The 25,149-nt window shown below is 41.0% G+C and overlaps 1 protein-coding gene across 18 annotated transcripts in view; it reads left to right on the top strand.

The window, feature by feature from the left end:
* PTPRK (protein tyrosine phosphatase receptor type K) overlaps positions 1-25,149 on the top strand; it is a 482,195-nt gene that overhangs the window by 379,302 nt on the left and 77,744 nt on the right. For all 18 annotated transcript variants that reach the window (XM_048491075.1, XM_048490937.1, XM_048490928.1 and 15 more), the window contains exons 11-13: positions 928-1,033; positions 6,341-6,614; positions 13,851-13,887. In XM_048491075.1, coding sequence (XP_048347032.1) covers positions 928-1,033; positions 6,341-6,614; positions 13,851-13,887 — 417 coding nt within the window. The remainder of the gene's footprint in view (positions 1-927; positions 1,034-6,340; positions 6,615-13,850; positions 13,888-25,149) is intronic.

A 25,149-nucleotide genomic window follows, 5' to 3' on the forward strand; every position in this document is an offset into this window, starting at 1 on the left:
AGCCTGCTTTGGGAACCAGTTCTGTTGGAAAAGAGAATGGAGATATGACATATGGATAGTGGATGCGGGTTTTCTGAAATGTCACAAAAATGATCAGGACTTCTATGTGGACTGATTTACAATCTTAGCATAAGGCCCGTTGGCAAGGCAATGAATTCTTATTCAGCAGTCTTATTGACACTGTACACCTCAACAGGTGTTAAGTCAAACCAACCACATGTAAACAGAGTTCTTCGTTCTTGGAATGCATCTAGGGTGCATGACTACTAGCCAAGGTGACTCAAGGGAGCTTCCATATCCAGTGACAGCAAACATCTGAATACCAGTGCTGGGAGGCAACATCAGGGAAGGGTCTCAGCCTTTGTGCCTTGTTGGCCCTCCAGGGCAACTTGTTGAACACAGTGTGGGACAGTATGCTGGGTTAGATGGATCTCTGATTCGATCTCAAAGACTCTATTTCTTATGGGTGAAGTTTTGTGGAAGTTTTGTGGAATCAGGCAGTGTGTGGATTTTCCATGCCCGTACAGCTTCCATGCATGTAAACCAGAACCCAGAATTCACAGGTCGTTTAATTCAAGTGAAACGGTGACCACACATATTGATGTGTTTCATAGGGACAGTGAACTCCCAATAGATGTGGCCAGTGGGCTGCAGTTTATGTGGGTGTAACCTCTAAAGAGGGCTATAAGAAGTATGAATGATTTGATAAATTCTCCTTTTACATCGATGTTGCTGGTGTTGTGTGTATTTGTCTTTTATGTGATCAGTGTTACAGCTGCTAGAGTTATGACTAGATGTGGCAATTGCCATTTAGAAATATATTTGTACTAACATCAGAAATGTGATAATATTATGCAAATTGTAGGAAGCTGTGTATATGAATATAAAATTTTAATTTACTATTCAATTTTGATTTTCTCCTACCAGCACCCACGTTACCTGACTATGAAGGATTTGAATTCATTCTTAATGAAACTGCCACAACTATAACTGTACTATTGAGACCAGCACAGGCCAAAGGTGCTCCTATCAGGTAAATAAAAGGGGGGGGGTACTATCCATTTGAAGAATATATATATATATTCTTTATATATATAAAACTGTATTGTCAAAGGCTTTCATGGCCAGAATCACTAGGATGTTGTGGTTTTTCCAGGTTGTATGGCCGTGTTCCAGTAGTATTTTTTCCTGACTTTTTGCCTGCATTTGTGGCTGGCATTGTCAGAGGACCTGGTAGCAGTAAAGCAAGTGGAGTATATATACCTGTGAAATACCCAGGGTGAGAGAAAGAACCATTTGCCATTGTTTAAAGTGTTAAAGGTGCAGTTTGCAAGTGTGATTTGCATGTGTTAGGTGGAATTCCTCCATTTTCGCATTAGTATATAACACTGAGGTTGCATAATCAATTAGTAAGGGTATTTGCATAGCAGTTTGCCAGTGCATTTAAGTACCCATTTACAATCCATTTTATTGCTTCCTGCAGAGAGACATCCTGAATCTGGATGGTGTTAACTAACAATAGTTTTGATTCTAGTGTTTTTAAGTACTGGTAGCCAAATTTTGTTCATTTTCATAGTTTCTTACTTCCTTCCTGTTGAAATTGTCCATTTGCTTGTGGATTTCAATGGCTTGTGGATTTCAATGGCGTAGATTGACATAGTGGCTGTCAGAGTGGTCCAGAATTTCTGTGTTTTCAAATAACATTCGGTGTCCAGCTTGGTTTATAACATGTTCTGCTACTGCTGATTTTTCTGGCTGATTTTTCTGCAATGCCTTTCATGTTCTTTGATTCATGTCTAGATGCTGTGTTTCATGGTCCTTATGTAGACTTGTCCACAGCTGCAAGATATACAGTAAACTCCTGCAGAAGTTAGAGGATCCCTCTTGACTTAGCTGAATGTAGCATTTGTTGAATTTTCTTGGTGGGTCTGAAGATTGTTTGGAGGTTATGTTTCCCCGTCAGTCTCCCTATTCAATCATTGATTCCCTTGATGTACGGTAAAAAGGATGTTGTGGGTTTTCCGGGTTGTATGGCTGTATTCCGGTAGTATTTTCTCCTGACGTTTCACCTGCATCTGTGGCTGGCATCTTCAGAGGATGATACATGTATTGGATAATCCAATTGTTTTTCAGATGTTTTGTTCAGTACCAGATTAATCCCAAAACTCACTCATTTAATTAATGCTTTGCTTCATTATTTCTATTTTACTTTCCTGTTGTGGATCTTCAAAGATGAGAGTTAGGGTTACCAACTCTGGGTTGGGAAATTCTTGGAGATTGAGGGCTGGTGCCAAAGAAATGCAGGGTTTGGGGAGGGACCTCAGCAGGGTGTAATGCCATAGAATCTATTCTCCAAATCAGCCATTTTGTTCAGGAGAACTAATCTCTGTCATCTGTAGATCATTTGTAATTCCAGGGACTCTCCAGACCTAACCTGGTAGTTGACAACCATTAATGAGAGTTCATGTGGTGCAATGCTCTAAATCAGCAGTTCTCAACCTGTGAGTCACAACCCCTTTGGGGGATGAACGATCCTTTCACAGGGGTCACCTAAGACCATTGGAAGACACATATTTCCAATGGTCTTAGGAACCGACACACAAATAATTTTATGGTTGGGGGTCACCACAACATGAAGAACTGTATTAAAGGGTTGCGGCATTAGGAAGGTTGAGAACCACTGCTCTAGATGCCAGCTCCATGTCTTTTTTGCTATCATTTATCTGTAAACCATTTATTGTTTCTCAGGCTGTCTCTAAAAATTGTAATAGTGAATTACTAACAACAGGAATTCTTGGGGGCATGGAACAACATCTTACAAGCAAACCACGTGAAAGATTTGAAGATCATTTAAATCTGCTGGTTTGGCTTAACCCCAGGTTTTACAGTTCAGATCTTTATCTCTCACACACATACACACACATGTTTGCATTCTTAGAAAAATGTGGGTGCTGCATAGTTACCTGTCTTAAATGTGTCTTCAGTAATAATTTAGAAATTAGCTTTTCTTATATAAATGCTACCTTATATTCCTTGCCTGTTCCATGAACGTGCCTACTGAAACAGATGTTCTATAATCCAATGCCAGTCTTCGGGTGCTGTCAGTCATTCTTTAAATTGCAACATGCTGTGGGTAGTCACAGTTCTAATCATGACATAATCATGTCTTGCCTGCCAAGTGCTATCTCATAATCTCCAGGATTCTTTACGACCTCCTGAAGATGTAAGCCGAACGGCAGACATGAAATACAAAGGAGACCAGATGAATCAGTATTTAGAATCCGATATTACACTTACTTCTGCTGAGCCAGAGGTTCTCTGCTCAGCCAGTAAAGGAATAAGCATTTACTTTGTCAGTGAGCCATGTAAAAAGTGATTTGCTTATCACAGGCAGCACATACTGGTTAAGCCTCAGTACTGAACTGTGCCAGCATGATTTATGAATATGTCACAATATTGCTAATGAGTTATGATGGATATCGGTTCATTATATTCATCCGTATATGTGTGCAGGGGGCATTTCAGCTGAAAACTATGCTGGTTTGTTTTCAAGCATAAATAACAAGGAGCTGGTAAATTCTCGTCATCTTAGTCCTGCCTCACTACTTCCCATAAACAACAGGCGAGGTAAAACTTCCTTAAACTGCATCGCTTTAAATTGGTGGAGGAGGGCCGTATAAAAAGTTCACTTTACATGGAAATCTAGAAAATAATTCTATCCCAGCCATTGCTCTGATATGCTACTTTTGTAAGTGCAGTGAATCTTCATTAATCATGCATTCTCCCTGCAGCATGGAGTGGCCCTGTACAAGATGATTTTTGTCTGTTAAACTTTAGCTGCCTTGAAATAATAATAAAAAGGGGAAAAAACTCAAGCTATAAAGCTATTCTGAACTGAATGATAAATAAATAAAACATTAAATAGTGATTCTTTTTCCCCTATCATAGACATTTCTCTTTGCTTCCTCTGTCTCCCAGTCCTTATTCTTCTAAACTGGCTAGATATTGAAACTGACATATTTACTGATCTTCTGGTGCTTTGGAAAGCAGCAATCTTGTCAATTATTTTATCTTGGCAGCTTGCAAGAATACTGCAAGAGTGTCTGCAGAGGCAAGCATAAAATGTCTGGTTCCCAAAATGGTAATCCAGTTGCTTGTACAAAACGTAAATCCTGAACTATCATTATTGTTTTGATCCATAAGATAGGAAATAAAGCAAACATATTATTTGTACAGACAGTTCCAACTAGCCATGTTGATCCAAAGCAAAATCCCAACACACAAAAACTCAGCAAAACAGTCATGACTGGGGATGTGCACCTGAAAAACAACAGAACTTTTGAGATTTGGATTTTGGGAAGGGTATAAATACTGTTATTTGGGAGTACTCAGATCTTTTGATATTGTTTTCGAATCAGGATTTGAAGGGAAGGGCCCCCAGAATTAGGGTTCCTTTATTTCCTATGGGGATTTTTTTGGATGGGATAGAGTGGTTGTTTTTCAAACCAATAATACCAAAATGGGAGCCCACTGCTGCCTGTTTAATAGCCCCTCCCCTCCTGGTTTTAAGCAAATTGGACCAACAGTTCTATGAGTCCCTGAACAAGGTGCCCCCAGCCACCCATGCTTTCTCTTGGGGGCAAAGAAGTCAATAGTGTAACATATAAGAGCAAGCAGCTACTGGCTGAAAGCCTCCAAATGCATCCAACGTGCCCAACAGAATCAATGTTAAACCAGAAAATCCCAGAAGAACCACAACACAATATGGCATGTCCAGCCTAACCAATGTCAAAACAGATAATCCAAGTCAAACAACTCAGCAATTCATTACCAAGGCAGCTAGTCAGACCTAGTACAACACTTGGGACCATCTAATCCCGGTTATGTTCCATGGTTGTACACCCTACAGTATCACTGTACGGTTACAGTAAGTGCCTGTTAATAAAGTTCTGCAGTATTATAGAATTTCCCCAAATTAGAAGCCGACTGATTTTATTCTGTGTTAATGGAAGAAGAGTTTATGCAGTTGGTCTTTGAAACTGGCTGTAATGCTGACAGTGATCTGAGAAGGGAAGAAAGAGGTAATTTTTGCAGAAATGTAAGTAGGAGATAATCTGCAGTTTGGTCTTTTAACCACTAGAGATTGACTTTGTTTTGTGGGAAGTGAAAGTAAGTTGTTTGGAGCTTTATAGCAGGGAGTGTTTGTGATCACAAATAAAAAATAGCTGAGAATATGACTTATTTGTACTTAGGCCAGCGAGTTGCCTGCCTACTTTTAAGTGTTTTCATGTTACATTGAATGTTTGCTTGTTTTTTCAACCAGTGTTTGATATATAGCTCCCACACATGTTGGGAGCTAAAGGCAAGGGAGGATTAAAAAATACTTGAAATACTTACTCGGCTGTTACCTATTTTAAGAGTTAAATTTGCTTTTGTCCTTTATGGCACCTTCTATCAGAACATCCAAGTGCTGATTACCAATTACTCTAATGTTTCAGCTGTTTGCCTCTGTTCCCTGTAGGGAAAAGAAGAATTATAATTACACTCTCTGCTAAAATGAGATTTTTATGAGAAATGACCAAAAGCTGTCATTGCAAGGAAGGTATTGGCAAGTTGAGGTTGAAGTTGGTGATTGTTTTTTTTAAATAGACTGAACGCCATCTGCTTCAGCAATTTGCAATGTTTTTGTCAGTGGCAACTATCAGGAAAGGAGGCAAACTATTTGGAGGGAGTGGACAGATTTCTATCCATCTGTGATTGTATTACTGAATGACGCTTATACTTTGGATCTGCATAGCTGAGAGCTGAGCTAGATGGCACAGCAAGGTCAAAAGGTGGAAATGCTTGTCAACTCTTTCTGTCTCTTAATAATATGACAACTGCAGTTTGGGGGTTTGGGCACTGCTTAGAGGCAGTCTTGAAGCTGAACTTTCTATAATACTCTAAAAGCCAGTGCTCACTTGTTGCACATAATGTTGCCCATTATCAAGCAAAAAAGCTTAATCGATTATAAATGTTTGTGTGCAACATCAGACTCATCTTAGGCTGCTTAATAATGTAATGCTTCAAAATTTACTTCAGTGTTCAGAAGGATTTTGGGTATTCTGGGTATTCTGAGGGACTAAGTATGGGTGAATTTAAAAAATGCTAAAAAATGAAATCAACCATGCAATAGTCATGTCAAAGATAACTATGAAGAGGCAGAAACTATAGTTTTCAAACATGTTCATCTTCTAATTTGCTTGAACTGAATGCAGTATCATTTAGTGTAATATATATCTTCGTATGCTATAGTTTTGACATGCTCTTATAAGTAATGTTTTTGTGTTGGTTTGAATAGTGCCTACCAGATTGTTGTTGAAGAGCTGCATCCTCATCGAACCAAACGAGAAACTGGAGCAATGGACTGCTACCAGATACCTGTCACATATCATAATGCTTTGAGTGGTGGCTCCCCATATTATTTTGCTGCAGAACTGTCACCTAGTAATCTTCCTGAACCAGCCCCTTTCACAGTTGGTGATAACAGAACATATCAAGGCTTCTGGAATCCACCTTTGACTCCCCGTAAAGGGTATAACATCTATTTTCAAGCCATGAGCAGTGTTGAGAAGGTGAGTGGCTTTCTTCTGAATCAAGACAAAGGTATTGATAGTGAAAATTTGGACTATCCGCTCATGCTCTGATCTTTAGAGAGAACACCTTGAAAAGAATGCAAGTACTGCCATGGTGGACCAGAGTCATGGTCTCCAGGATACCTTTTCACTCAGTTACCAATGAAAGGTCCTTGAAAGATCCACAAACAGGTCACCAGCCATGGCTTCCCCTGAGGTTGCCCACTGGAGAATGCTGCCTCTGAGCCTGAAAGTTTTATTCAGATATCATAGGCAATAATCATGGGGTTTTCCATTTTGTTTTAAAGTACTCTAAGCTAGTGGTTATCACTGATCTTGAAATAACGTAATTACTTCCTGAGAGATGACATGGCGTGGTTTTTGTCTGCCCTGAATTTACCTCTCATAAAGTTCACTGAATTTTCCTGAGTTGTATTATTTCCTGGTAAAAAGAAACAATTGTTTCTACCAGTTTGCTTCACCCCACGTATTATTTTCCAAATTCCTTAGTCATCACTTCCACATATGAATCACTGAACTTTTAAATTGTAGCTCATATCCTACCCTTTTCCAGCTGATACATGACAAGCAGCTTTTGACAACCGCCTCATTTTGAAAGAGGTTTATCAAGCAGCATTGTAGTCCTACTGTCTGAGGAAAGTTGCATATTAGGCTGCAGATAAGATAAAAAACTGTATCATAATTGTGTTGCTTGCATCATGGCCAGACATGTCTGAAGACATTGCAGAGCAGACAAGCCACATGTCCACATCTCTTGTGGCAAAAATATAATAATTTCTATTATGGTAATTTGCTTTAATGCTATTTCAGAATTTCCCACCTGAGGCATGCTGTCTTGACTCAATATTTTGGCTGGTACCTTATGTGACTCTCTGGATTTCTGCTTAAATTGTTGCGTTTGATACTACATGAATCCTTTTCTTTGCATTTATTTTCATACAGCTGAGTTCTATATAATTCATATTCCACATAGTTAGTGAGTAATCAAAACTATTACAGCTTGAAATTTTAATAAATCTTTCGAATAGTTACAGTGAAACTATTAAACCATCTGTGGTTCTGCATTTCCAGGAAAATAGCCATCCTGTTGCTCTCATTGCTCACACAATTTAGAAGATTAAATTGCAGCAGGATAAACAAAGTCCAGGTTGCTCTGCAGGTTAATAAAACATTACCAACTTTTCAGGGCCTTGTACACCAAACCTCAAATAAAAAAGTTTTCTAAATCAGACCTTGATTGTAAAGGGACCCCCTTCCCCCGCTCATGGCATGTTTGTGAAAAGTCTCAGTACACAAGTTTGCTTCAAAATTGCTTGACTGCTGTGAAAGTACTAAAGGTATGGATGCAGACCGCCATTGCTATTTCCTCACGGTTTGATATTTTGACGTTGTTGTATATCCTTTCTATTTTGGTATGCATACTGATGGAGAACAAAGCAACAGGAAGTTAAATACTGCAGGCAGCTCTAGGTGTGAAAAGCAACAAGATTTGATGAACCCCATGCTGCTGCCACTGAATCATTTTCTTTTGCAAATGGAAATATATGTGATGGGAAAGAGAGGAAAATGGTATTCAGAACAGTAGCTGAGATATTTAAAACTTCCATTTAGGAATTAAGTATAGTCTTACATGAAATCTCTGTTTTCTGGTTATTGTGTCCCAGTAGCAGCTGGTTGGGGCAAGAAAGGGGGAGAGGGGGGATTTAGGGGAGATTGCTACTAGATTGATAGGCTCCAGGAAGGTTAATCTGCTTTCAAAAGAAACCAAAGCCATTTCTACCCTGCCATTTGGATTTCTGCTGCAGCTAGTTATGAAGAGATCACAGCTATCAATAGCTTTGCCACTCATTCTTTAGAATGAAGTCTTGTTTAATGTCTATAATTATAAAAAAATTAGCTGTTCATTGTAGCAAAATAAGGAAAATGTCATAGCTAGTGAAACTTCATGCCAGATTGACTGTGGAGCTGGATGGTTTTCCTGATGATTTTTTAGTATTTTTTAATGCATGACTGTTGAATTTATGCAGACATTGAAGGTGGAGGACAAAGACTCATTGGGCCTGTGTAGATGTAATATTCCTAGTCCCTTAACTGGGTCAAAAGAATTGGGAACATATTGCCTGCCTCTTGTCCTGTCTCCTCTTTGTTTCTCTAGTTGTCCTTAACTGTGCATTACTCTTTCATTGGCACTGATAATAGAATGTTTCATGACTGAGGTATAGCCATTCATTATCATGGGCTTTGTGCAGTCTCACATGGGACTGCGCATGGTCAAGCCAGACCCTGATACTTTTTACTAGATTATTTAGGATGATAGCTGAGAAATGAGTGCTCCACTTCCCCAGTTATGCCCCTGAGATAATGGTTTTTCCTGTCCAAGAACATGTGATGGAGGGATGGGGTGCACTCTTCAGTCCTCTCTTCAGTCTTCTCTTCACCATGGAAGCTGGATGTGAGTTAGCGAAGGAGCAAGTCCCCGTGAAGGAACGCTCTCGCTGTTTTGCCAAACTTCTAAAAAGTTAATCTTGAGTAGTTAGTGGTTAGTTATTGTTCTCAAATTCTGGTTAGTTTAGAGTTAGAGTTTTAGTTCTTGAGTTAGTTTTTCGTGTACCTGGATGGTTGCTAATTATCCCAACTGTGTGTTCTCAAAATGGTGCTCTTCAAGAAGTGCTGTTTTTGTAATTCAAAGATGTCCCAGCTTGAGAAGCACAATGATTGCCTCATTTGCCTGGTTGACGGACATATTGTTTCTGCTTGTAGGGCCTCCACACTCTTTACCCCCAAGGTGAGGCAGGAAAAGGCCTCCAACCAAAAGCAGCCATTTATGAAAAGTTGCTCCAGCCTGATTTGGCAGAAGGCGGGAAGGAGTTCTAGCCCTTGGCAGACTTTGTTCATGACTCTTCTTTGCCTGCTGAGGTGCCCAGGCAGCTTCTACCGCAGTCTCCAAGCCTCCTCCCAAGAAGGCTAAGAGAAAGACTAAGCATTTGAATGCTCCTCCAAAGGATACAACATCTCCTATGCTGAAGGAAATTCATTCTCCTCTGAAAGGGCCACCTTTGCCTGGGTATATGCTCTGGTATGCAGACAGTGCTCATGCCTCTGAGGTGTCCAAAGTCCTCTTTTCCCTAGAGCTCATTGACTTCTGTAAAGGGGGATCCTCACAAAAATCAGAGGGGATGCTGCCTAGAATGCTTCCTCCAACATTTTTCTTTGACGTTGGCCCATGCTACCTCTTCTTTGAAGAGGAAAGAAACAGAACCCATGCAACCTGTCCCCATCGTTGGGGACATAGAGTTCTCTTCATCTGATGAGGATATCATGGAGGTGGTGGGCCTGCTCTGTTGCCCCAACAGACTATTGGTGTGCATACATTTCCTCAATTTCTTGTGCGGGGTGTGCTGATGCCTTTTCTGTAGGCCTCTATGCCTCCTTGGCCCTTGTGGGAACAGGTGGGCCAGATGTTTCAGAAGCAGCAGAAGCAATCCAAACCATTTTCAGAGGCTTAGAAGTTGGATAGGATCCGCTCCAGCTGTCTTCCCAATGGTCTACTCTGACATCTCTCCCTTAAGCTTCTGACTTGGAATGTGCTGACTGTGATGGAGAGTCTGATGCAGAATTGCTTATCGGCCATGATGACTCCTTGGGGGATGTCCAGCAACTGGTCCCTATTTTCAAAGACAATTGAAAGTATGTGAATCAGCTGATATGCATGGTCATAGCCTTGAAGATAGAGTGCTGTTATGTGCTACTCTCTGGACGATGAGAAGAGCAAGAATAGCTCCTCTGACAAGCCTTCTTTGCTCTGAAGAAACAAAATATATGACTGACTATTTCTAATGTTTGTACTGCTATTCAGTTTGGCAACCAGTTGGTTCAGTTTTTTGACAATCAAAGGTTAATTTGCACTGATGCTTGGGGTTTTGTTGTTAATAAAAACACAAGTTATTTCTTGGAATTTTTCAACAAACAGGGTGGCACAGACTCCCTCTCCCTGTGCAAGGAAGCATGCAAAATATGGGAATGGACCATTTCTGACCCAGAGGTCTTATGCTGCCAAGTGGTCTAATTTTTCTACATCAGTGGCATCTGTAGGGGTGGACCCATGTTCCTGTCCTGTTGACACAGTGTTCATGTATCTTCTTTCACTTAATAGTGCTGGACTGGCCAATTCCACTCTTAAGGTACATTTGGCAGTCATTTCACAATGGAATGGATTCTTGGAATGGAATTTTCACTTGCACTTTCCAAACGTTTCCTGAAAGGTTTGAATAATTTGTTCCTCTCCAGTAAATTCCCGGTTGAACAGTGGAGCCTCACACTGGTTCTATCTCATCTTACTAGTACACTTTTCGAACTATTGACCTCTCGGTCTCTAATGCCACTGTCATTTGAAATGACCTTTCTGGTATCACAACCCCAGACTTGTCCAATAAATGAACCAGTACTTTGAAAGCAGAATTCTTATTTATTGATTGCAAACATAGAAAAGCTGTTGACTTGTATTGTCAGAACTAAGTACATTAGAACAGGCAAAACATTATATCCCCCAGCATAGATACGTCAGACCCACAACCCACCCCCTTACTTTCCCTGAGGTGGGAAAATACTCTCACACACTTTCTCTCACACACGCATTCCTCAGATGGTGAGAACTGAAATGAAGACACTCACTCCCAATCCCTTCCCCCACACACGCACACACTGCAGTTACAGAACTAGATAAGGACAGACTGGTACAGGGAGAACTGGAAAGCAAAACAATTTCAAGGCTGCTTCAGCATTAAGCTTAGAAAGAAATTAAGTAGCATTAAGTAGAAAGAAATATGACAGGATCCTGGCTAAAATGTTAGAGGATCATGACATCTGGTGTCTATTACATCAGCTCGCAGACTTCGTGATTTACAGGCTCTGCATTATGACCCACCATTTACATGGTTCTTCCCAAAATGGTCCTTTGGCCCAGTCTGGAATATTTGCCTAAAATGGTATCATAGTTCCACTTTTCCCAGAATGTGGCCCTGCCGCTATTTTTTAAAGACCTCAATCTCAAGCCAACAGGACTTGGTGCATCCTGGATGTACAAAGGGCACTTCTAGTCTATATAAACTATTTTATTCAGGAGGGACAGAAATCTTTTTATCTGCTTCTGAAGCCACAGAAAGTGTCATGGGGTAACCTCCCAGATGGGTCACTTCAACAATTAAAATTTCTTATTAACAGGCCAAAGTGCCCTGTCCGCTTGGAGTTAAGTCGCATTCTTCTAGGTCTCAGGCTGCTTCAGCGGCCTTTAAGCAAATGTAGACCTGGTTGATGTCTGTAAGGTGGCAACATGGTCATCTCCTATGACTTTCATCAAGTATTACATTGTGGACATCTATGCCAGGGCAGAGACTGCTGAGGCTAAAGCTGTTTTGCAATCTTCATTTTGTTGACAGCTCCATACCCACCTCTACAGCTTAAGAATTTGCTATTCTTCCTTGTGGGTCTGCACAGAGGCCACAATGATGAAAAACAATGTTGTACTTACCAGTAATTGTTGATGATCAAGTGATCCTCTGTGCAGGCACACATCCCTCCTACCTTTCCCTGCTGTGGACTGCACCTATTACACATGGTGGCTCCCTGCAGCGGCGAAGGGAGTACTGGAAGGAGAGTGCCCCCTATCTCTCCGCCATATGTCCTTAAGCAGGAAAAAACATTAGCCCAAGCATATGACTGGGGGTAGGGGAGCACTCATTTTTCAGATATTGCTTGTAAAAAAAAAACCTAGTTGAAAGTCTCCATGTCCAGCTTATGCACGCATGGTATGCACTGACTGAGGACGATTCAATGAACAACAGTTACTGGTAAGTGCAACATTGTTTTTTCTCATTTACAAGCCAGATGCAAATCCTTGTTTAAATTCCTAGTTATTTGCAAATTCTGATTAGTCATAAACATGGTTGTGTTTGGTGTCAATGTGGTTAAAGTGCATATAGTTATCTATGAAATTATTGTCAGATTGCGGAGGATTTGACCCTGTACTCTTCTGATCACAATTGAGTGATCAAAAATTTACTGTTTAATGTTTATTTTCCAAGTTTTAGATATGAATTAACTGCTAGAATTACGAAATACCATTTCCACTTTTTGGCTGATTCCTATGCTTTCATTCTTTTCTTTCATGATGATCATCTAATGCAGGGCACTATTGTGCCCATTTTACACAGCCCATACAGTGAGTCCCCAGGAAGAAGTGAACACTAGTATACCAGGAAGCAATCCAGTGTACAGTCCTTTTCATCATACTAATACAGTGAAAAACTTTGGAAACAACATAGCTTGTTGTTTATGTGCATTTTTACAGTGAATTTTTATTTAATACACTTTGTAAATAAAAACAAGTATCCATTTTGACTACTGTTTTTAAATTGTTCCATTTCTTTTGTTCACCCTCACTTAATTACTTCACAGATTCCTATCTAAGGCGAATTCTGCATGGGCCAAAAACAGCAGTGTGAAAACAGTGTAAACCCATTCACATTGTTTTAAACCATTTTACACTATTTTCATACTGTTTTTGGGCCATGCAGAATCCGCCTAACTGTTTTCTTTACTTTTAGGCCTAAAGTACAAGGTAGGAGAGTAGGTTTGCAAGTAGATTTGCCAAGTCTCCTTCTTCCAGGAGATCTACCAGCAAGCAACCACAGTAGGGAAACAGATAAAAAAATAGCTATCTTGTCAATAGCATGATGTAAAACCATAGAGTTCTTTCTGAATTCTCGAGTGACATCTTGATTTGCCCATCATTCTGTAGATGTGACAGCACCCCCTACGTTCCTTTCCCCCAGTCTCCCAGCCCCCCCCCCCCCGGCAACATCTCCCTGTGAGTGTATAGTTATTGGAGTCTTCCAACATGACATCACTGTGCTCAGAATTTCTCCTCCAGTTTACTGTAGAGTGGGAGCCAGCAAGGAAGCTAGATCCAGTGATTTCATGTTACCAGACAAAAGCAGTATGACAGCTGTTTTCAGTGACAGCCATGCATATCTTGCAATGTGTTTGGCCCTTAAATTTAATACCTATTGTGCATAATGCATTTGTATTCACAGATTGAATTAAACTACAGTAGCTTTTGTTGACTTTTCTAAGCTCTTCCCGAGGTGATGTGAACTGCTGATTATACTACTTCAGAAGCAAACTAATTGTTTTTTTTTCTATTTCCTTTCTTAATAGGAAACCAAAACTCAGTGTGTTCGAATAGCTACCAAAGGTAAGAGCTTGCCCTCTCTATATAGGTGTATTTTAGCGCTTGCTTTCAGAGCTAATTAAATGTGGCATTTCTGTTGCTTTGTATTTGAATTTAGAATTCTGTTAAAGTGCCAGTAAAATGTGTGGCTTTCCCTTTTGTGTAAAATGTGTCAGGGTTGCAACTGTCTGTGTTCTGTTTTGGGGGTATCAAGGGTCCCCCAACTTATTAGCAAGAAGATAACTATTGATTTGTAAGCAGGCTTGTGAGAAAACTTTCACTTTCTGCAGATTGGCAGGGTCTTGTTGATTGAAGGAGAGCTAAGTAGTACAGTCTCTAGAATAGAAAATTTATCATCAGTCTTCTGTGCATTCCCATATTGGGAACTGCATCTGATGCAGGCCCTCAATGGTGAAGTATCACGTTGTCAGCACTAGAAGTTGTCCCACCAGCTGTTAGCCTCATGAATGTTCCCTCTCAATCGTCCACTCTCCAATGACCGAAAGCCTTCCCTCTAGTTCCTCTTTCACCGCAATGGGAGAAGGAGTGATTGAGCTGTGTTCTATAGTATTGAAAAGGAAAAGTTGGTTTCCCTTTCTCTCATTACTCCTCTGGTTGAGGCCATGATTGCAGAGCTAGGGGATGACTCAGCAGAGCTTGTTTAAGAAACGCTGGTACGGAGCAAAGATGACTCACACAGATTACCATTTGCTGTATTTCCTATGTTTAGGAGAGAGACACAACAAGGCTGTTTGTAAGATATGCCAATTTTTTTCTTCAGAGGCTTAAGGAGATAAAGTCATGAAGTTGAAGGCAGCTTTGTGGTAGGAATCCCTATCAGCAGTAGCTGTTCCAATGGGAGCTTCAGGGGCATCACCTGCTCAATCACCATTGGCAAGATCCAGGTCAGGGTCGAATCCAGAGGTGCAGAGATGCAGACCCCACTCACATGTTCTGAGAAATAGTTCAGAACTGCCAAAGAAGATAATGGACAAGAAGAAGCATAGAGAAAGAACAGAGGGGGGTAAGAGAAGACTGGTTTCTGGAAGCTAAGAATACCCAGGAGACTGTGTAAGACTTTGCTGAAGTGGGCTTTTCATCCTGAGCATTTATTTGGGGGTGTTGAATTTTGGATGAGGTTGCATAAGGTGAAAGTTACCTCAGATGCCTCATTACAAGATTGGGGGGTTACTGTGAAGTTTACACAATTCAAGAACAGTTCCTGGTAACATACAGAGTTGAAGTTGCATATTAATGTATTAGAACTAAGAGTTACCAGGTATGAACTTAACTCATCTATAGATATCTGGAAGAGAGAGTGGTGCACATTCAGACATGCAGTACAGTAGCAGTGGTCCATCTAAACAAACAGGGCAGAGGGGACAGGCTTCCCGGCACTGTTGTTAGAAGATGCAGCAATTTGGCCATCTGCTTGCCAAAGGGTTCAAGTTCAGGGTGTACATATATCAAGGAGTACAAACATCAAAGCAGATCAGCTAAGTTAAGTTGAGTGTTCACCACAGAATTACAGATGGGAACTAAAGTGGCAGTAGATAGACAACATATTCCAAAGATGTGGGTATCCACAGGTAGATCAGTTTTGCCACAAGTCAAAATACAAAGGTATCACAGTTTTGTTCAATGGTGAGGTTGTACCCAAATTCATTGGGGGATGTGTTTCAAATCAAATGAGTGGGCAACCTGTTTTCTTCCTCTCCCACTGGTGGCTAGGTGTTGACAAAGGCCGAGCAAGGAAAGGCAAAGTTGATTTGATTGCATTTGATTGACTAAGACAAATTTGGTTCCCAAAGTTGTTGAAGATGGCAGGACAAGAGATTGCCAGAAGATCTAGGCAAGATTTTGGTGACCAATGCATTGGCGCAAAATTTGTACTATTTGTATTTAACAACCTGGAGGATTTATCTCAGGGCAGGCAATGGTTGATACAAGTACAGAATATTCTCCAAGGTAGTTGCACACTAATAAGTGGGTATTCTTTCAAAAATGGTTGGAGATGAAAAGGGTTACGAATGAGTACATGATTTTAGAGTACCGTCTAAAAGAAAAGAAGGACTTTCTTTTTCATCAATAAAAATGCATTTAGCTGCAATATATTCCTGTCATAAAAGGTTTCACGTAAAATCTGGTTTTGCACATGACCTGACAAAGAAATTCTTAAGCAAGCTGTGTAATGTATTGTCGAAGGCTTTCACAGCCGGAATCACTTGGGTGCTGTGTGGTTTCCAGGCTGTATGGCCGTGTTCTAGCAGCATTCTCTCCTGACGTTTCGCCTGCGTCTGTGGCTGGCATTTTCAGAGGATCCTCTGAAGATGCCAGCCACAGATGCAGGCGAAACGTCAGGAGAGAATGCTGCTAGAACACAGCCATACAGCCCGGAAACCACACAGCACCCAAGCTGTGTAATGTTTACCCACCAGTGTCAGGTGTGATCCAACAGTAACTGTTGTCCTTTTTCTTGACTCATTTAATGGGAAAACCATTTGAATCTTCACCAACCTCATTGGCTTACCCGTCAATTAAGGTTTGTTTCCTGGTCACAATAACATCAGCAAGGAGAATCAGTGAACTGGCTGCTGTTATCATTGAGTCATTCTTTTGAAAAATATTTAAGGGGAAGGTAGTATTAAGACTTCATCTACAATTTCTGCATTTCATCTATCAAGACATAGTTTTACCTGTGTTTTTTCCAAAGCCTAGTTTAGAAGTGGAAAGAAGGCTGCATACCTTGTTGTTTTATTTGAATGGAACAAAACAATTTAGAAAGGACAAAGTTTGTTTGTTACATATGCAAACTCTTATCACATTGGATAGGAATGGCAAAGTTGGCAAAGGTGTCATGTCCACTAATGGTTCATGTGCATTTGACTAAGGTGCATGCATCTTCAGCTGCCTTCAGGAGAGGAGTGCCCATCCAGGGTGTTTGTCAAACTGCCACGTAGGCATCAGGGATACTTTTGTGAGACATTATGTTTGGACCTGCAGGACAGAAGAAAAGCAATAGTGAGAAAGGCTGTTCTACAATCTGTGTTCAAACGAACTCTACCCACCTCTGAGTAAGATTAAGCTTATTAGAATCCCAATGTGGGAATGCACAGAAGACCAATGATGAAGACAGGGTTTCACCTACCTGTAACTAATGTTCATCAAGATCCTTTGTGCAGGTCCCATCTGCCTCACTATAAGTTCTACATGGCGAAAATTATGGAGTGGCTCAGCGGAACTGGGGAGAGAACTTTCAACCATTGGGAAGTGGATGTTTCTAGAGGGAACATTCTTGAGGCCAATGGTGCTCTCTAGTGTTGTCATCTTGATACTCCATTATTGCATCAGTTGTTGTCCCCAATGTGTGCCTGCACAGAAGACCTCGATGAACATCAGTTACAGTTGAGTGAAACCCTGTCCTCTTTGAATCTTTTGCTTAAAACTTAGAATTTGGAAAATTAACAGTGCAATACTCCAGTTCATATATCTAAAGATAAAGGCAGTGCCCTGTTCAAGCACTGAGTCATTACTGACTCATGGGGTAATGTCACATCTCAACGTTTATTGGTTGACTGTGTTTTATGGGGTAGTTTGTCATTGGATTCCGCAGTGGTCTACACTTTCCCCCCAGCAAGCTGGGTACTCATTTTACCACCTCAGAAGGGTAGACGGCTGTTCAGGATTCCAGAAGTTGACTTCTGTCAGGATCAAACTCAGGTTGTAAGCAGAGCTTTGACTGCAATAATGCAGCTTACCACTCTGTACCATGTGGATTTAGAATGGTGTAACTCTATTTAGGATTGAACTGTAAATAAAACATGAATAACCATCAATCAGATTTATTTCAGAAAGGGTTGCATGTTGCATTTCAGTTTGTGTGAGTGTCAGCAAGGAGAATAAATAGATGACTCATTAAATTATAGTTCTCCCATAAAGTTGCTTAATTTAAAAAGTTGCATCTGCAGACAAGAACTTTGAGCTTTCAGTGTCAGTTTGCCAAATTCAATTTACACTGTTAGAATGAGAAGTAGATTCATGCAGAATAAACAAGGAAAAGCATAATAAATAATCAAACAATACTTGTCAAATATTGGACTATGCCCATTGCGAGTATTTATGGACTTTTCCAGGATACTAGCTCAGATAGAAAAACCTAGTACCATCGGCATGTTTCCTAAAAACCATTCCATATTAGGGTTTGTAGAATAAGTGATTTCCAAAAAGCAAACTTCATATTCAATCAGTATGCAGTTTCCTTTCCAATTTAATTTTTTAGTTCGCTATAAACTTCAGTGTTATGGGATCAAACTTCTTTGTGTGAGTGATTATAGCAGTACTGTTTGCAACAACTCTTTAAAATGGTTTACTCCCTGTTGTGGAAAGGTAGCCATGACTGAAATAAGTTTTGAACAAAGAAATTTCAAAACAAAAGCCCACTGTATTACACAAAATGCTAATTGTTAATTTTATTTGTATCTATATACAGTAGGGTAGCCAACTCTGGCTTGAGGAATTCTTGGACATTTGGGAGGGTTCTGAGAGAGGGTGGAGTTTAGAAGGGGGAAGGAGCTCAACTAAGCTGCCCTCCAAAGCTCCAATTGGCAGGGGCTGGCAGGGGCTGATGGGAATTGTAGTCCATGAACATCTGGAAAGCCATAGGTTTCAGACCCCTGCTCTAAGGGAACTGATATTGGTAGTGTGGAGGTCAGTTGCAATTGTGTGAGAACTGTAGACCCCACCTGAAAGTGTTGGCAACACTAGTATGAAGCATTTGTGGTCAAAATCACCTTTTTCATGGAAGAGAAAGTAGTGTATTGTGATTGAGTTTGGGGTCAATCTTACAAAGAAGACCACTTTGCTGAAGAACTGTCTAGGAGCATAAATGATATGGAAACATCCATCTCTTCCTGAATTTAAGGTTTTACTGAGAAGACACAAATAACACTGGCAGATAGATTATCCTTCACTGAATAACTGTCACAGGGATGATTTGATCTGTATAAAATGGCCATTATTTTAATCAACATAAAAGTTAATGCTGGAACATGTTTTCCTGCAGACTTAAAGATAAACTAAAGTGTTTTGATGCATTAATTTATGGGCCAAGTAATGTATTTAGTACTTTAATAGTTTAATGTTAATATTTCATATTTGTCAGCTGATTTTATGTTGTTCTAAATTTATTTGTACTATCAATGTTTTTGTTTTAAACTCATTTATACTATTTTAAGGTTTTAAGTTGCCATTGGATGAATGGCAACTAAAAAATCTCATAAATAAATAGAACTCCCTTCAACAATGCACACACAGACACATACACAAAACTTTTCAACACTCCCATATTCCAATACCTTTCCCCCTCCTCAGTCTTAGCAAGATTGCATAGAAAGTTTTTCCTCAGTCCATCCAACTTGTAACTACTTCTCCACCCCAGTCTGCTCTGCTTCTCCAATTCGGTCAGTTTCCCTTTCTGGAGCTGCCCTGCTGTCTTCAAGGAGCAGGTTCTCTGAGTGTCCCCTTTTATTTCCTCTATTACTAGTATGTAGTTTGTTAGGGGAAGGGTTTGTACTTCACATACACATTTATTTTCTTTCTGTAGCACTTCTATTTTTATTTTCCTGATTTACTTTGGTTCTCTTTCTGTAAATTCAATAAATTTCTTGTTTAAGCAGCTTATTTCCCTTCATTTGTTTCAAGTGTTGATGTGTATCTTGATCCCAGTATACACAGCAGGGGCGTACCTAGGCAAACTGGCGCCCGGGGACAAAACCTGAGAGTTTAAGCCCCCCTGTACAGTGTATGGGTGGCCACCCTCCCCCACCATGACCAAACAATGATTTTTTGTACCACAAAACACCTCCCACTCCCATCAAAACATATATGGCTCTCTCCCCACCAACTCTTTTCCTAATTTCCTAATTGTTAGTCTGAGAAACAACTCCAAGCCAGTGCAAGTGGGTATTAAGCATGTAAATCTCTCAAATCACCCCCAGCAAAACATTTACCAAACAAATGTCAGCATCATCTCTCACAAAACACCTCCAGTGGAATCCACCCCCAAACAGCATCACCTTCAATGATAAGTTTAGAAGCTAGGGAGACTCAGATTTGCTTCTTTTTTAAATCTACCCTTTTAAAGGGAGAATCTGGGGTCCCCGGTTAAAACAAAATTAGAAAGTGATATCTGTTTGAAGGTGGATTCTCCCCCACCCTGAAACAGCATCACTTTTGAGGGTTGGAGATTCCAGATGAAACAAATAGCAGATTCGGCTGCGGAATCTGGGTAAATTTGGGCTAGACATTCAGACAAAAGTGCTGTCCCTGATTGATGTCCTGCCCAAACATGAACAAATGCTTGAGATGCAAGGTATTTGGGTTTTGGGGGGGGGGTATTTTTGGTGTTTTTTCGGCCTGCAGGGAGTGCATTTTTTTAAAGCTAGGCGGCACCAAGTGGATTTCAGGGCATCATCCAGCAGGCTGCCCTGATTATACCGACCCGAGTTTGGCTTAATGTTTGGTTCAGGGCAGCAAAGTTATGGACGCCCAAATGGAATGCCCCCATCCCCATTGTTTTTTTCAATGGGAGACTAACCTGAGATGGGGTTGCCCATTTGAGGGACCATAACTTTGGTCCTCCTGAACATAACTTCCCAATTCAAACTCTGGAGTGGCATCATAAGAATAGTTAACAGATGATACCCTGAAATTTTGGGTGTCGCACTTTAGCTGTAAAAATACATCCCTTCCAGGCAACCCCAAGAAAGAGTCGCCCAAGATTCTTTTGTTTTGCGAGTGACTTTGCTCCATTGTGCAGCTAATGAGGAATTTCTGAGGCAGGCTTGCACATTTATTTTTGAAGATAGAGGCACCAGACTTTCAAGGTGGCTCCAGGAAGCCCTCCTGGTAATAGCATCCAGGCTTAGAGACCTTTGCTTCTATCCAATTTTATGGGCCCCCCAAAGGCTTATTTTGTTTCCCTGCTCCTGCACATGAAGCCTGCTGGGTGAGTTCTCTCAGAACTTCTCAGCGCCCTCACCCACCTCCAAAAGCAAAGCTCACCAAGCTTGGATGCTATTACTCAAGGCCTCTTGGAGCCACCTTGAAAGTCTGGCGCCTCTATCTTCAAAAATGTGTGGTCACTGCTTACACACTCAGACATTCCCCAGAATCTGCCAGGTATCAAGCCTACATGATGTGCATGTTCTGTGATGGGAAAAATTATTTTTCCCACCATAGAATTCAATGGGGCTTTCTGTTATGCCTAGCTGGCTCTGTGGTAGAGGTTTCAACAGGAGGCACTGTGGTAGTGGTCTTTCTCTGGGCGGGGGCACTTATTTCCTGCAGGGCTGCTGGTGTGAGTCTCCTGAAAGGAACCAGCCAACTTTGCTAAAGTTTGCCTGTGATGGCCGAATGCTGTGGGCATCAGGTTCACCTTCAACTTGGTGGCCACAGCATTTTCCTCTTCCACACACATTTTAGCAAATTTGGCTGGTTCCTTTCAGGAGACTCACACCAGCAGCCCTACAGGAAATGCCCCCACCCAGAACAACATCCCTCACCTACAGTTGCCTCCCTGTTGAAACTCCTCTACCACAGGAGCCATCTGGGCATAACAGATAGCTCCCATTGAGAGAATCTAAGTGGTGGGGAAAGTAATTTTTCCCACCCACAGAAACTCTGCTGAAGAGCCCTGGCAAATTCTGGGGAATTTCCCTGAGTGTGATATTAAGCGCTGGCTGCACATTTTTTGAGAAGATAGAGAGGCGCTCTAGACTTTCAAGGTGGCCTCCAAGAGACTCTCGAAGTAATAGCATCCCAAGCTTGGTGAGCTTTGCTTCTGGAAGAATGGGGGGGGGGGAGTTGAGAGAGTTCTGAGAGGAACTTCAGCCCACAGGCTTCTCATGTATTGCAGGAGGCCTGAGGGAAACAAAATAAGCTCCTTTGGAGGCCCATAAAATTGGAACCCCCAGAAGCAAAAGTCTCCAAACCTGGATGCTTATTACCAGGATGCCCTCCTGGAGCCACCTTGAAAGTCCTGAGTGCCTCTATCTTCAAAAAAAAATGTGCAGCCTGCCTACACACACTCAGAAATTCCCCATTTGGCTACAATGTAGCAAAGAATCACTGCAAAAAAAAACATAGGGAATCTTGGGCAAATTTCCCCTGGGGTGCCTGGAAGGGGGTATTTTTAAAGCTGAGTGACACACCAAGGAATTTCAGGGTATCATCTGTTAACTATTCTTATGATGCCACCCAAGTTTGGTGAAGTTATGTTCAGGGGGACTAAAGTTATGGTCCCTCAAATGGGTAGCCCCCATCTCAGGTTAGCTCCCATTGAAAGCAATGGGGATGGGGCACCCCCTTTGGGGGTCCATAACTTTGCTTCCCCTGAACCAAACATCACCAAATTTGGGTGGTATCATCAGGACAGTCTCTGGGTGGTACCCTGAAATTGTGGTGCCGCTAGCCTTAAAAATGTGCCCCCTCCAGGCAGGAACGTGAAAAAACACTTTAAAAATTTAAAAACGCACAAATGACCCTGAAATATTGGCGCCCCCCCCCCAACGTGACCAAATGGGGGGCACCCAGGGACAGAGGGTACCCCCTGTCCCTAGGTAAGAGCGCCACTGATACACAGGGATAAGATCTCAGTAATTAATACCCTATAATACATGCATTCTCTCCTTTTTAGCAGAAAGACACTTTTGCTAGCTACCAGGGCTGCAGGTTTACTAAGGATTTGGGTAACAATGGAGACTATGCCTTATGAGTATTAGCTGTATAGCATAAAGAATAAAGCACAATTCTAAAAGCTCTGCAGCATTATTGTTTACATTAATGTGCTACCTACCTTCCCATATTTTTGCGCATAAGATCCCATAACAAAGGGAATGGAAAACAATAACTTTTTCATCCAAATACCAAATGAATACATGCTGAAAATAAAGTATTGACAAAAATCAATAGATATAATAGCAGAAGGAAACTTACTGCCAAAATTGGATTTCTAAGGAAATGTGATGTGTTAATTGCAAGAAATAACTGAGCCCCTAAGCCCCTGTATTATTTTTAAAAAGTCAATCCTTGACCTGTTCATGCTAGCAATGACATTCCTGTCTACAGAGAAAAACAGGCACACTATTTTAGATTTCACACAGCAGCGAGATAAAATATAGACTGGTTAGAACAACGATTGGGTAAAATTTACAGTGTACAGAAATGATCAGTTCGGCGGCAGAAATTCAGGCAAGGGATAAATATCACATTATTAGCCTAGAAACTCAGATTTAATGGATTGGTGAAAGATGGACATTTTTATTTTGGGCATAAAGCGAGTGATATAACCATGAAAAAGAAAACACAATTTCTTGTGAGGGTGCATGCGACTCTTGTCAGTCAAATTTAAAAATGTGCAGTAAGTATTAAACAGTCTTTCTTTTAAAAAATGTTTAGTATACATATAAATTTTGGACATGTTATGTTCTAATTGATAGATTGATGTATAAGTACTGGAGAAACATAACAAAGGTACTTAACAGAATATTCAAACACAATATAGCACTGGGTTCAAAAGCATTCCTTCTGTTTGACACAGGCTAAATATGTAGAATAGTATATTCTCAATTCTGAAGGTAAAACAAAATGCCATCAATTAATTTAGTTATGTGGTATAAAAATTATTGCTTAGATTACATAATGTTGAACAGAAGCAGAGTTTCTCTTCCCTGTCTCTTCTAGTTTGCTGTTAAAGCTGCTGCAACAGTAAGGTGAAACAATCAGAAATTGCCTCTTCTGTGAGCCCTTGCATTGGAACAAGAGCTTGTGGAAAAATGAAGTGGGAAGAGGAGTGATGGCAATTTTCTGCTCCAGCTGGAACTCCTATGCCATATCCGGCATCATTTCCATAAATTCTGTAATCCTCAGGTGTGTGTTATTGATGGACCTATGTAATTAAACTGGGAAAGAAAACTGATACAATTTCCTTCTTTAAACTCTTTATATTACATATAAAGAAGAAGAAATGCGGACTATTGATATTCACTTGACTTGACTTGTTGACTTCTCTCCCTGTCAGACTAAGAATGTGGAATATCAATGTCATATATTTAAAATAAATAAAACAACCTACATTCCCATATGATGGCACCCATCCATATACACACCAGTGAGGTCTGGGACAGGAGCAATAAGCATGAGTTGGAATACCATGAATTGGAACACCAAGCAATAAGTTGGAATTTGGGTGCTGTGTGGTTTCCGGGCTGCATGGCCGTGTTCTAGCAGCATTCTCTCCTGACGGTTCGCCTGCATCTGTGGCTGGCATCTTCAGAGGATCTAGATGCCAGCCACAGATGCAGGCAAAACGTCAGGAGAGAATGCTGCTAGAACACGGCCATACAGCCCGGAAACCACACAGCACCCAAGTGATTCCGGCCGTGAAAGCCTTCGACATTACAATAAGTTGGAATACCATTCTGCCCTGAACCATAAGCCTAGCAGAACAATTTTAACTTGCAGGCCCTGCAGAATTGTGATAGATTCTATGGGGCCCTGGTCTGATTGGACAGATTGGCCTTGATTGAGAACAGCTGGACAGTTTGGGGGCCAAGAATCTCCAAAAGGTTGTTATTTGCTGGGCATAATACTCTCCAAAGGGTATATTTGGGAGAAACAGTCCTGCATATAAGTCAGTCCTGGACTGTTTAGGGCTTTAAAGGTTAATACCAACACCTTGAACTTGATTCAGTACTCCACCTGGAGCCAGTAAAGCTGATGGAGCCGATATGAACTAGATATGGGCTCTCCACAGTATCCCTGTAAGGATTCATGCAGCTGTATTTTTAACCAGTTGGAGCATCTGGATCAGTCCCAAAGGTAGCTGTGAGCAGAGGGCGTTATAGAAGTCTAGTTGTATGGATCATCATGGCAAGGTTGGGACAGGGCAGGTAGAGTACTAATTGCCTATCTTGGGATAGATGGACAAATGCCAGTCTGACATTATGTGTGACCTGAGCCTCCATACTGAGCAAGTCATCAATAATCACACCCAGATTTCCCCTTGTGGGACACCACACATCAAAGGGTGTTGTAGAGAAGATATCTTCTCTAATGCTACCCTCAGTGCCCAAATCTCGAGAAAGGACCACAGCCTCTGTAAGGTTGTCCCTTGTATCCTAGTGTCAGCAAGTCAGCGAGCCAGGAGGTCATAGTCAACTATGTCAAATGCTGCCGCCAAATCCAAAGAACCAGCAGTGCTGACCCACCTGTCCATCTGCCTGCAGA

This window comes from Sphaerodactylus townsendi, linkage group LG01 (assembly GCF_021028975.2).
Source record: "Sphaerodactylus townsendi isolate TG3544 linkage group LG01, MPM_Stown_v2.3, whole genome shotgun sequence".
NCBI lineage: Eukaryota > Metazoa > Chordata > Lepidosauria > Squamata > Sphaerodactylidae > Sphaerodactylus > Sphaerodactylus townsendi.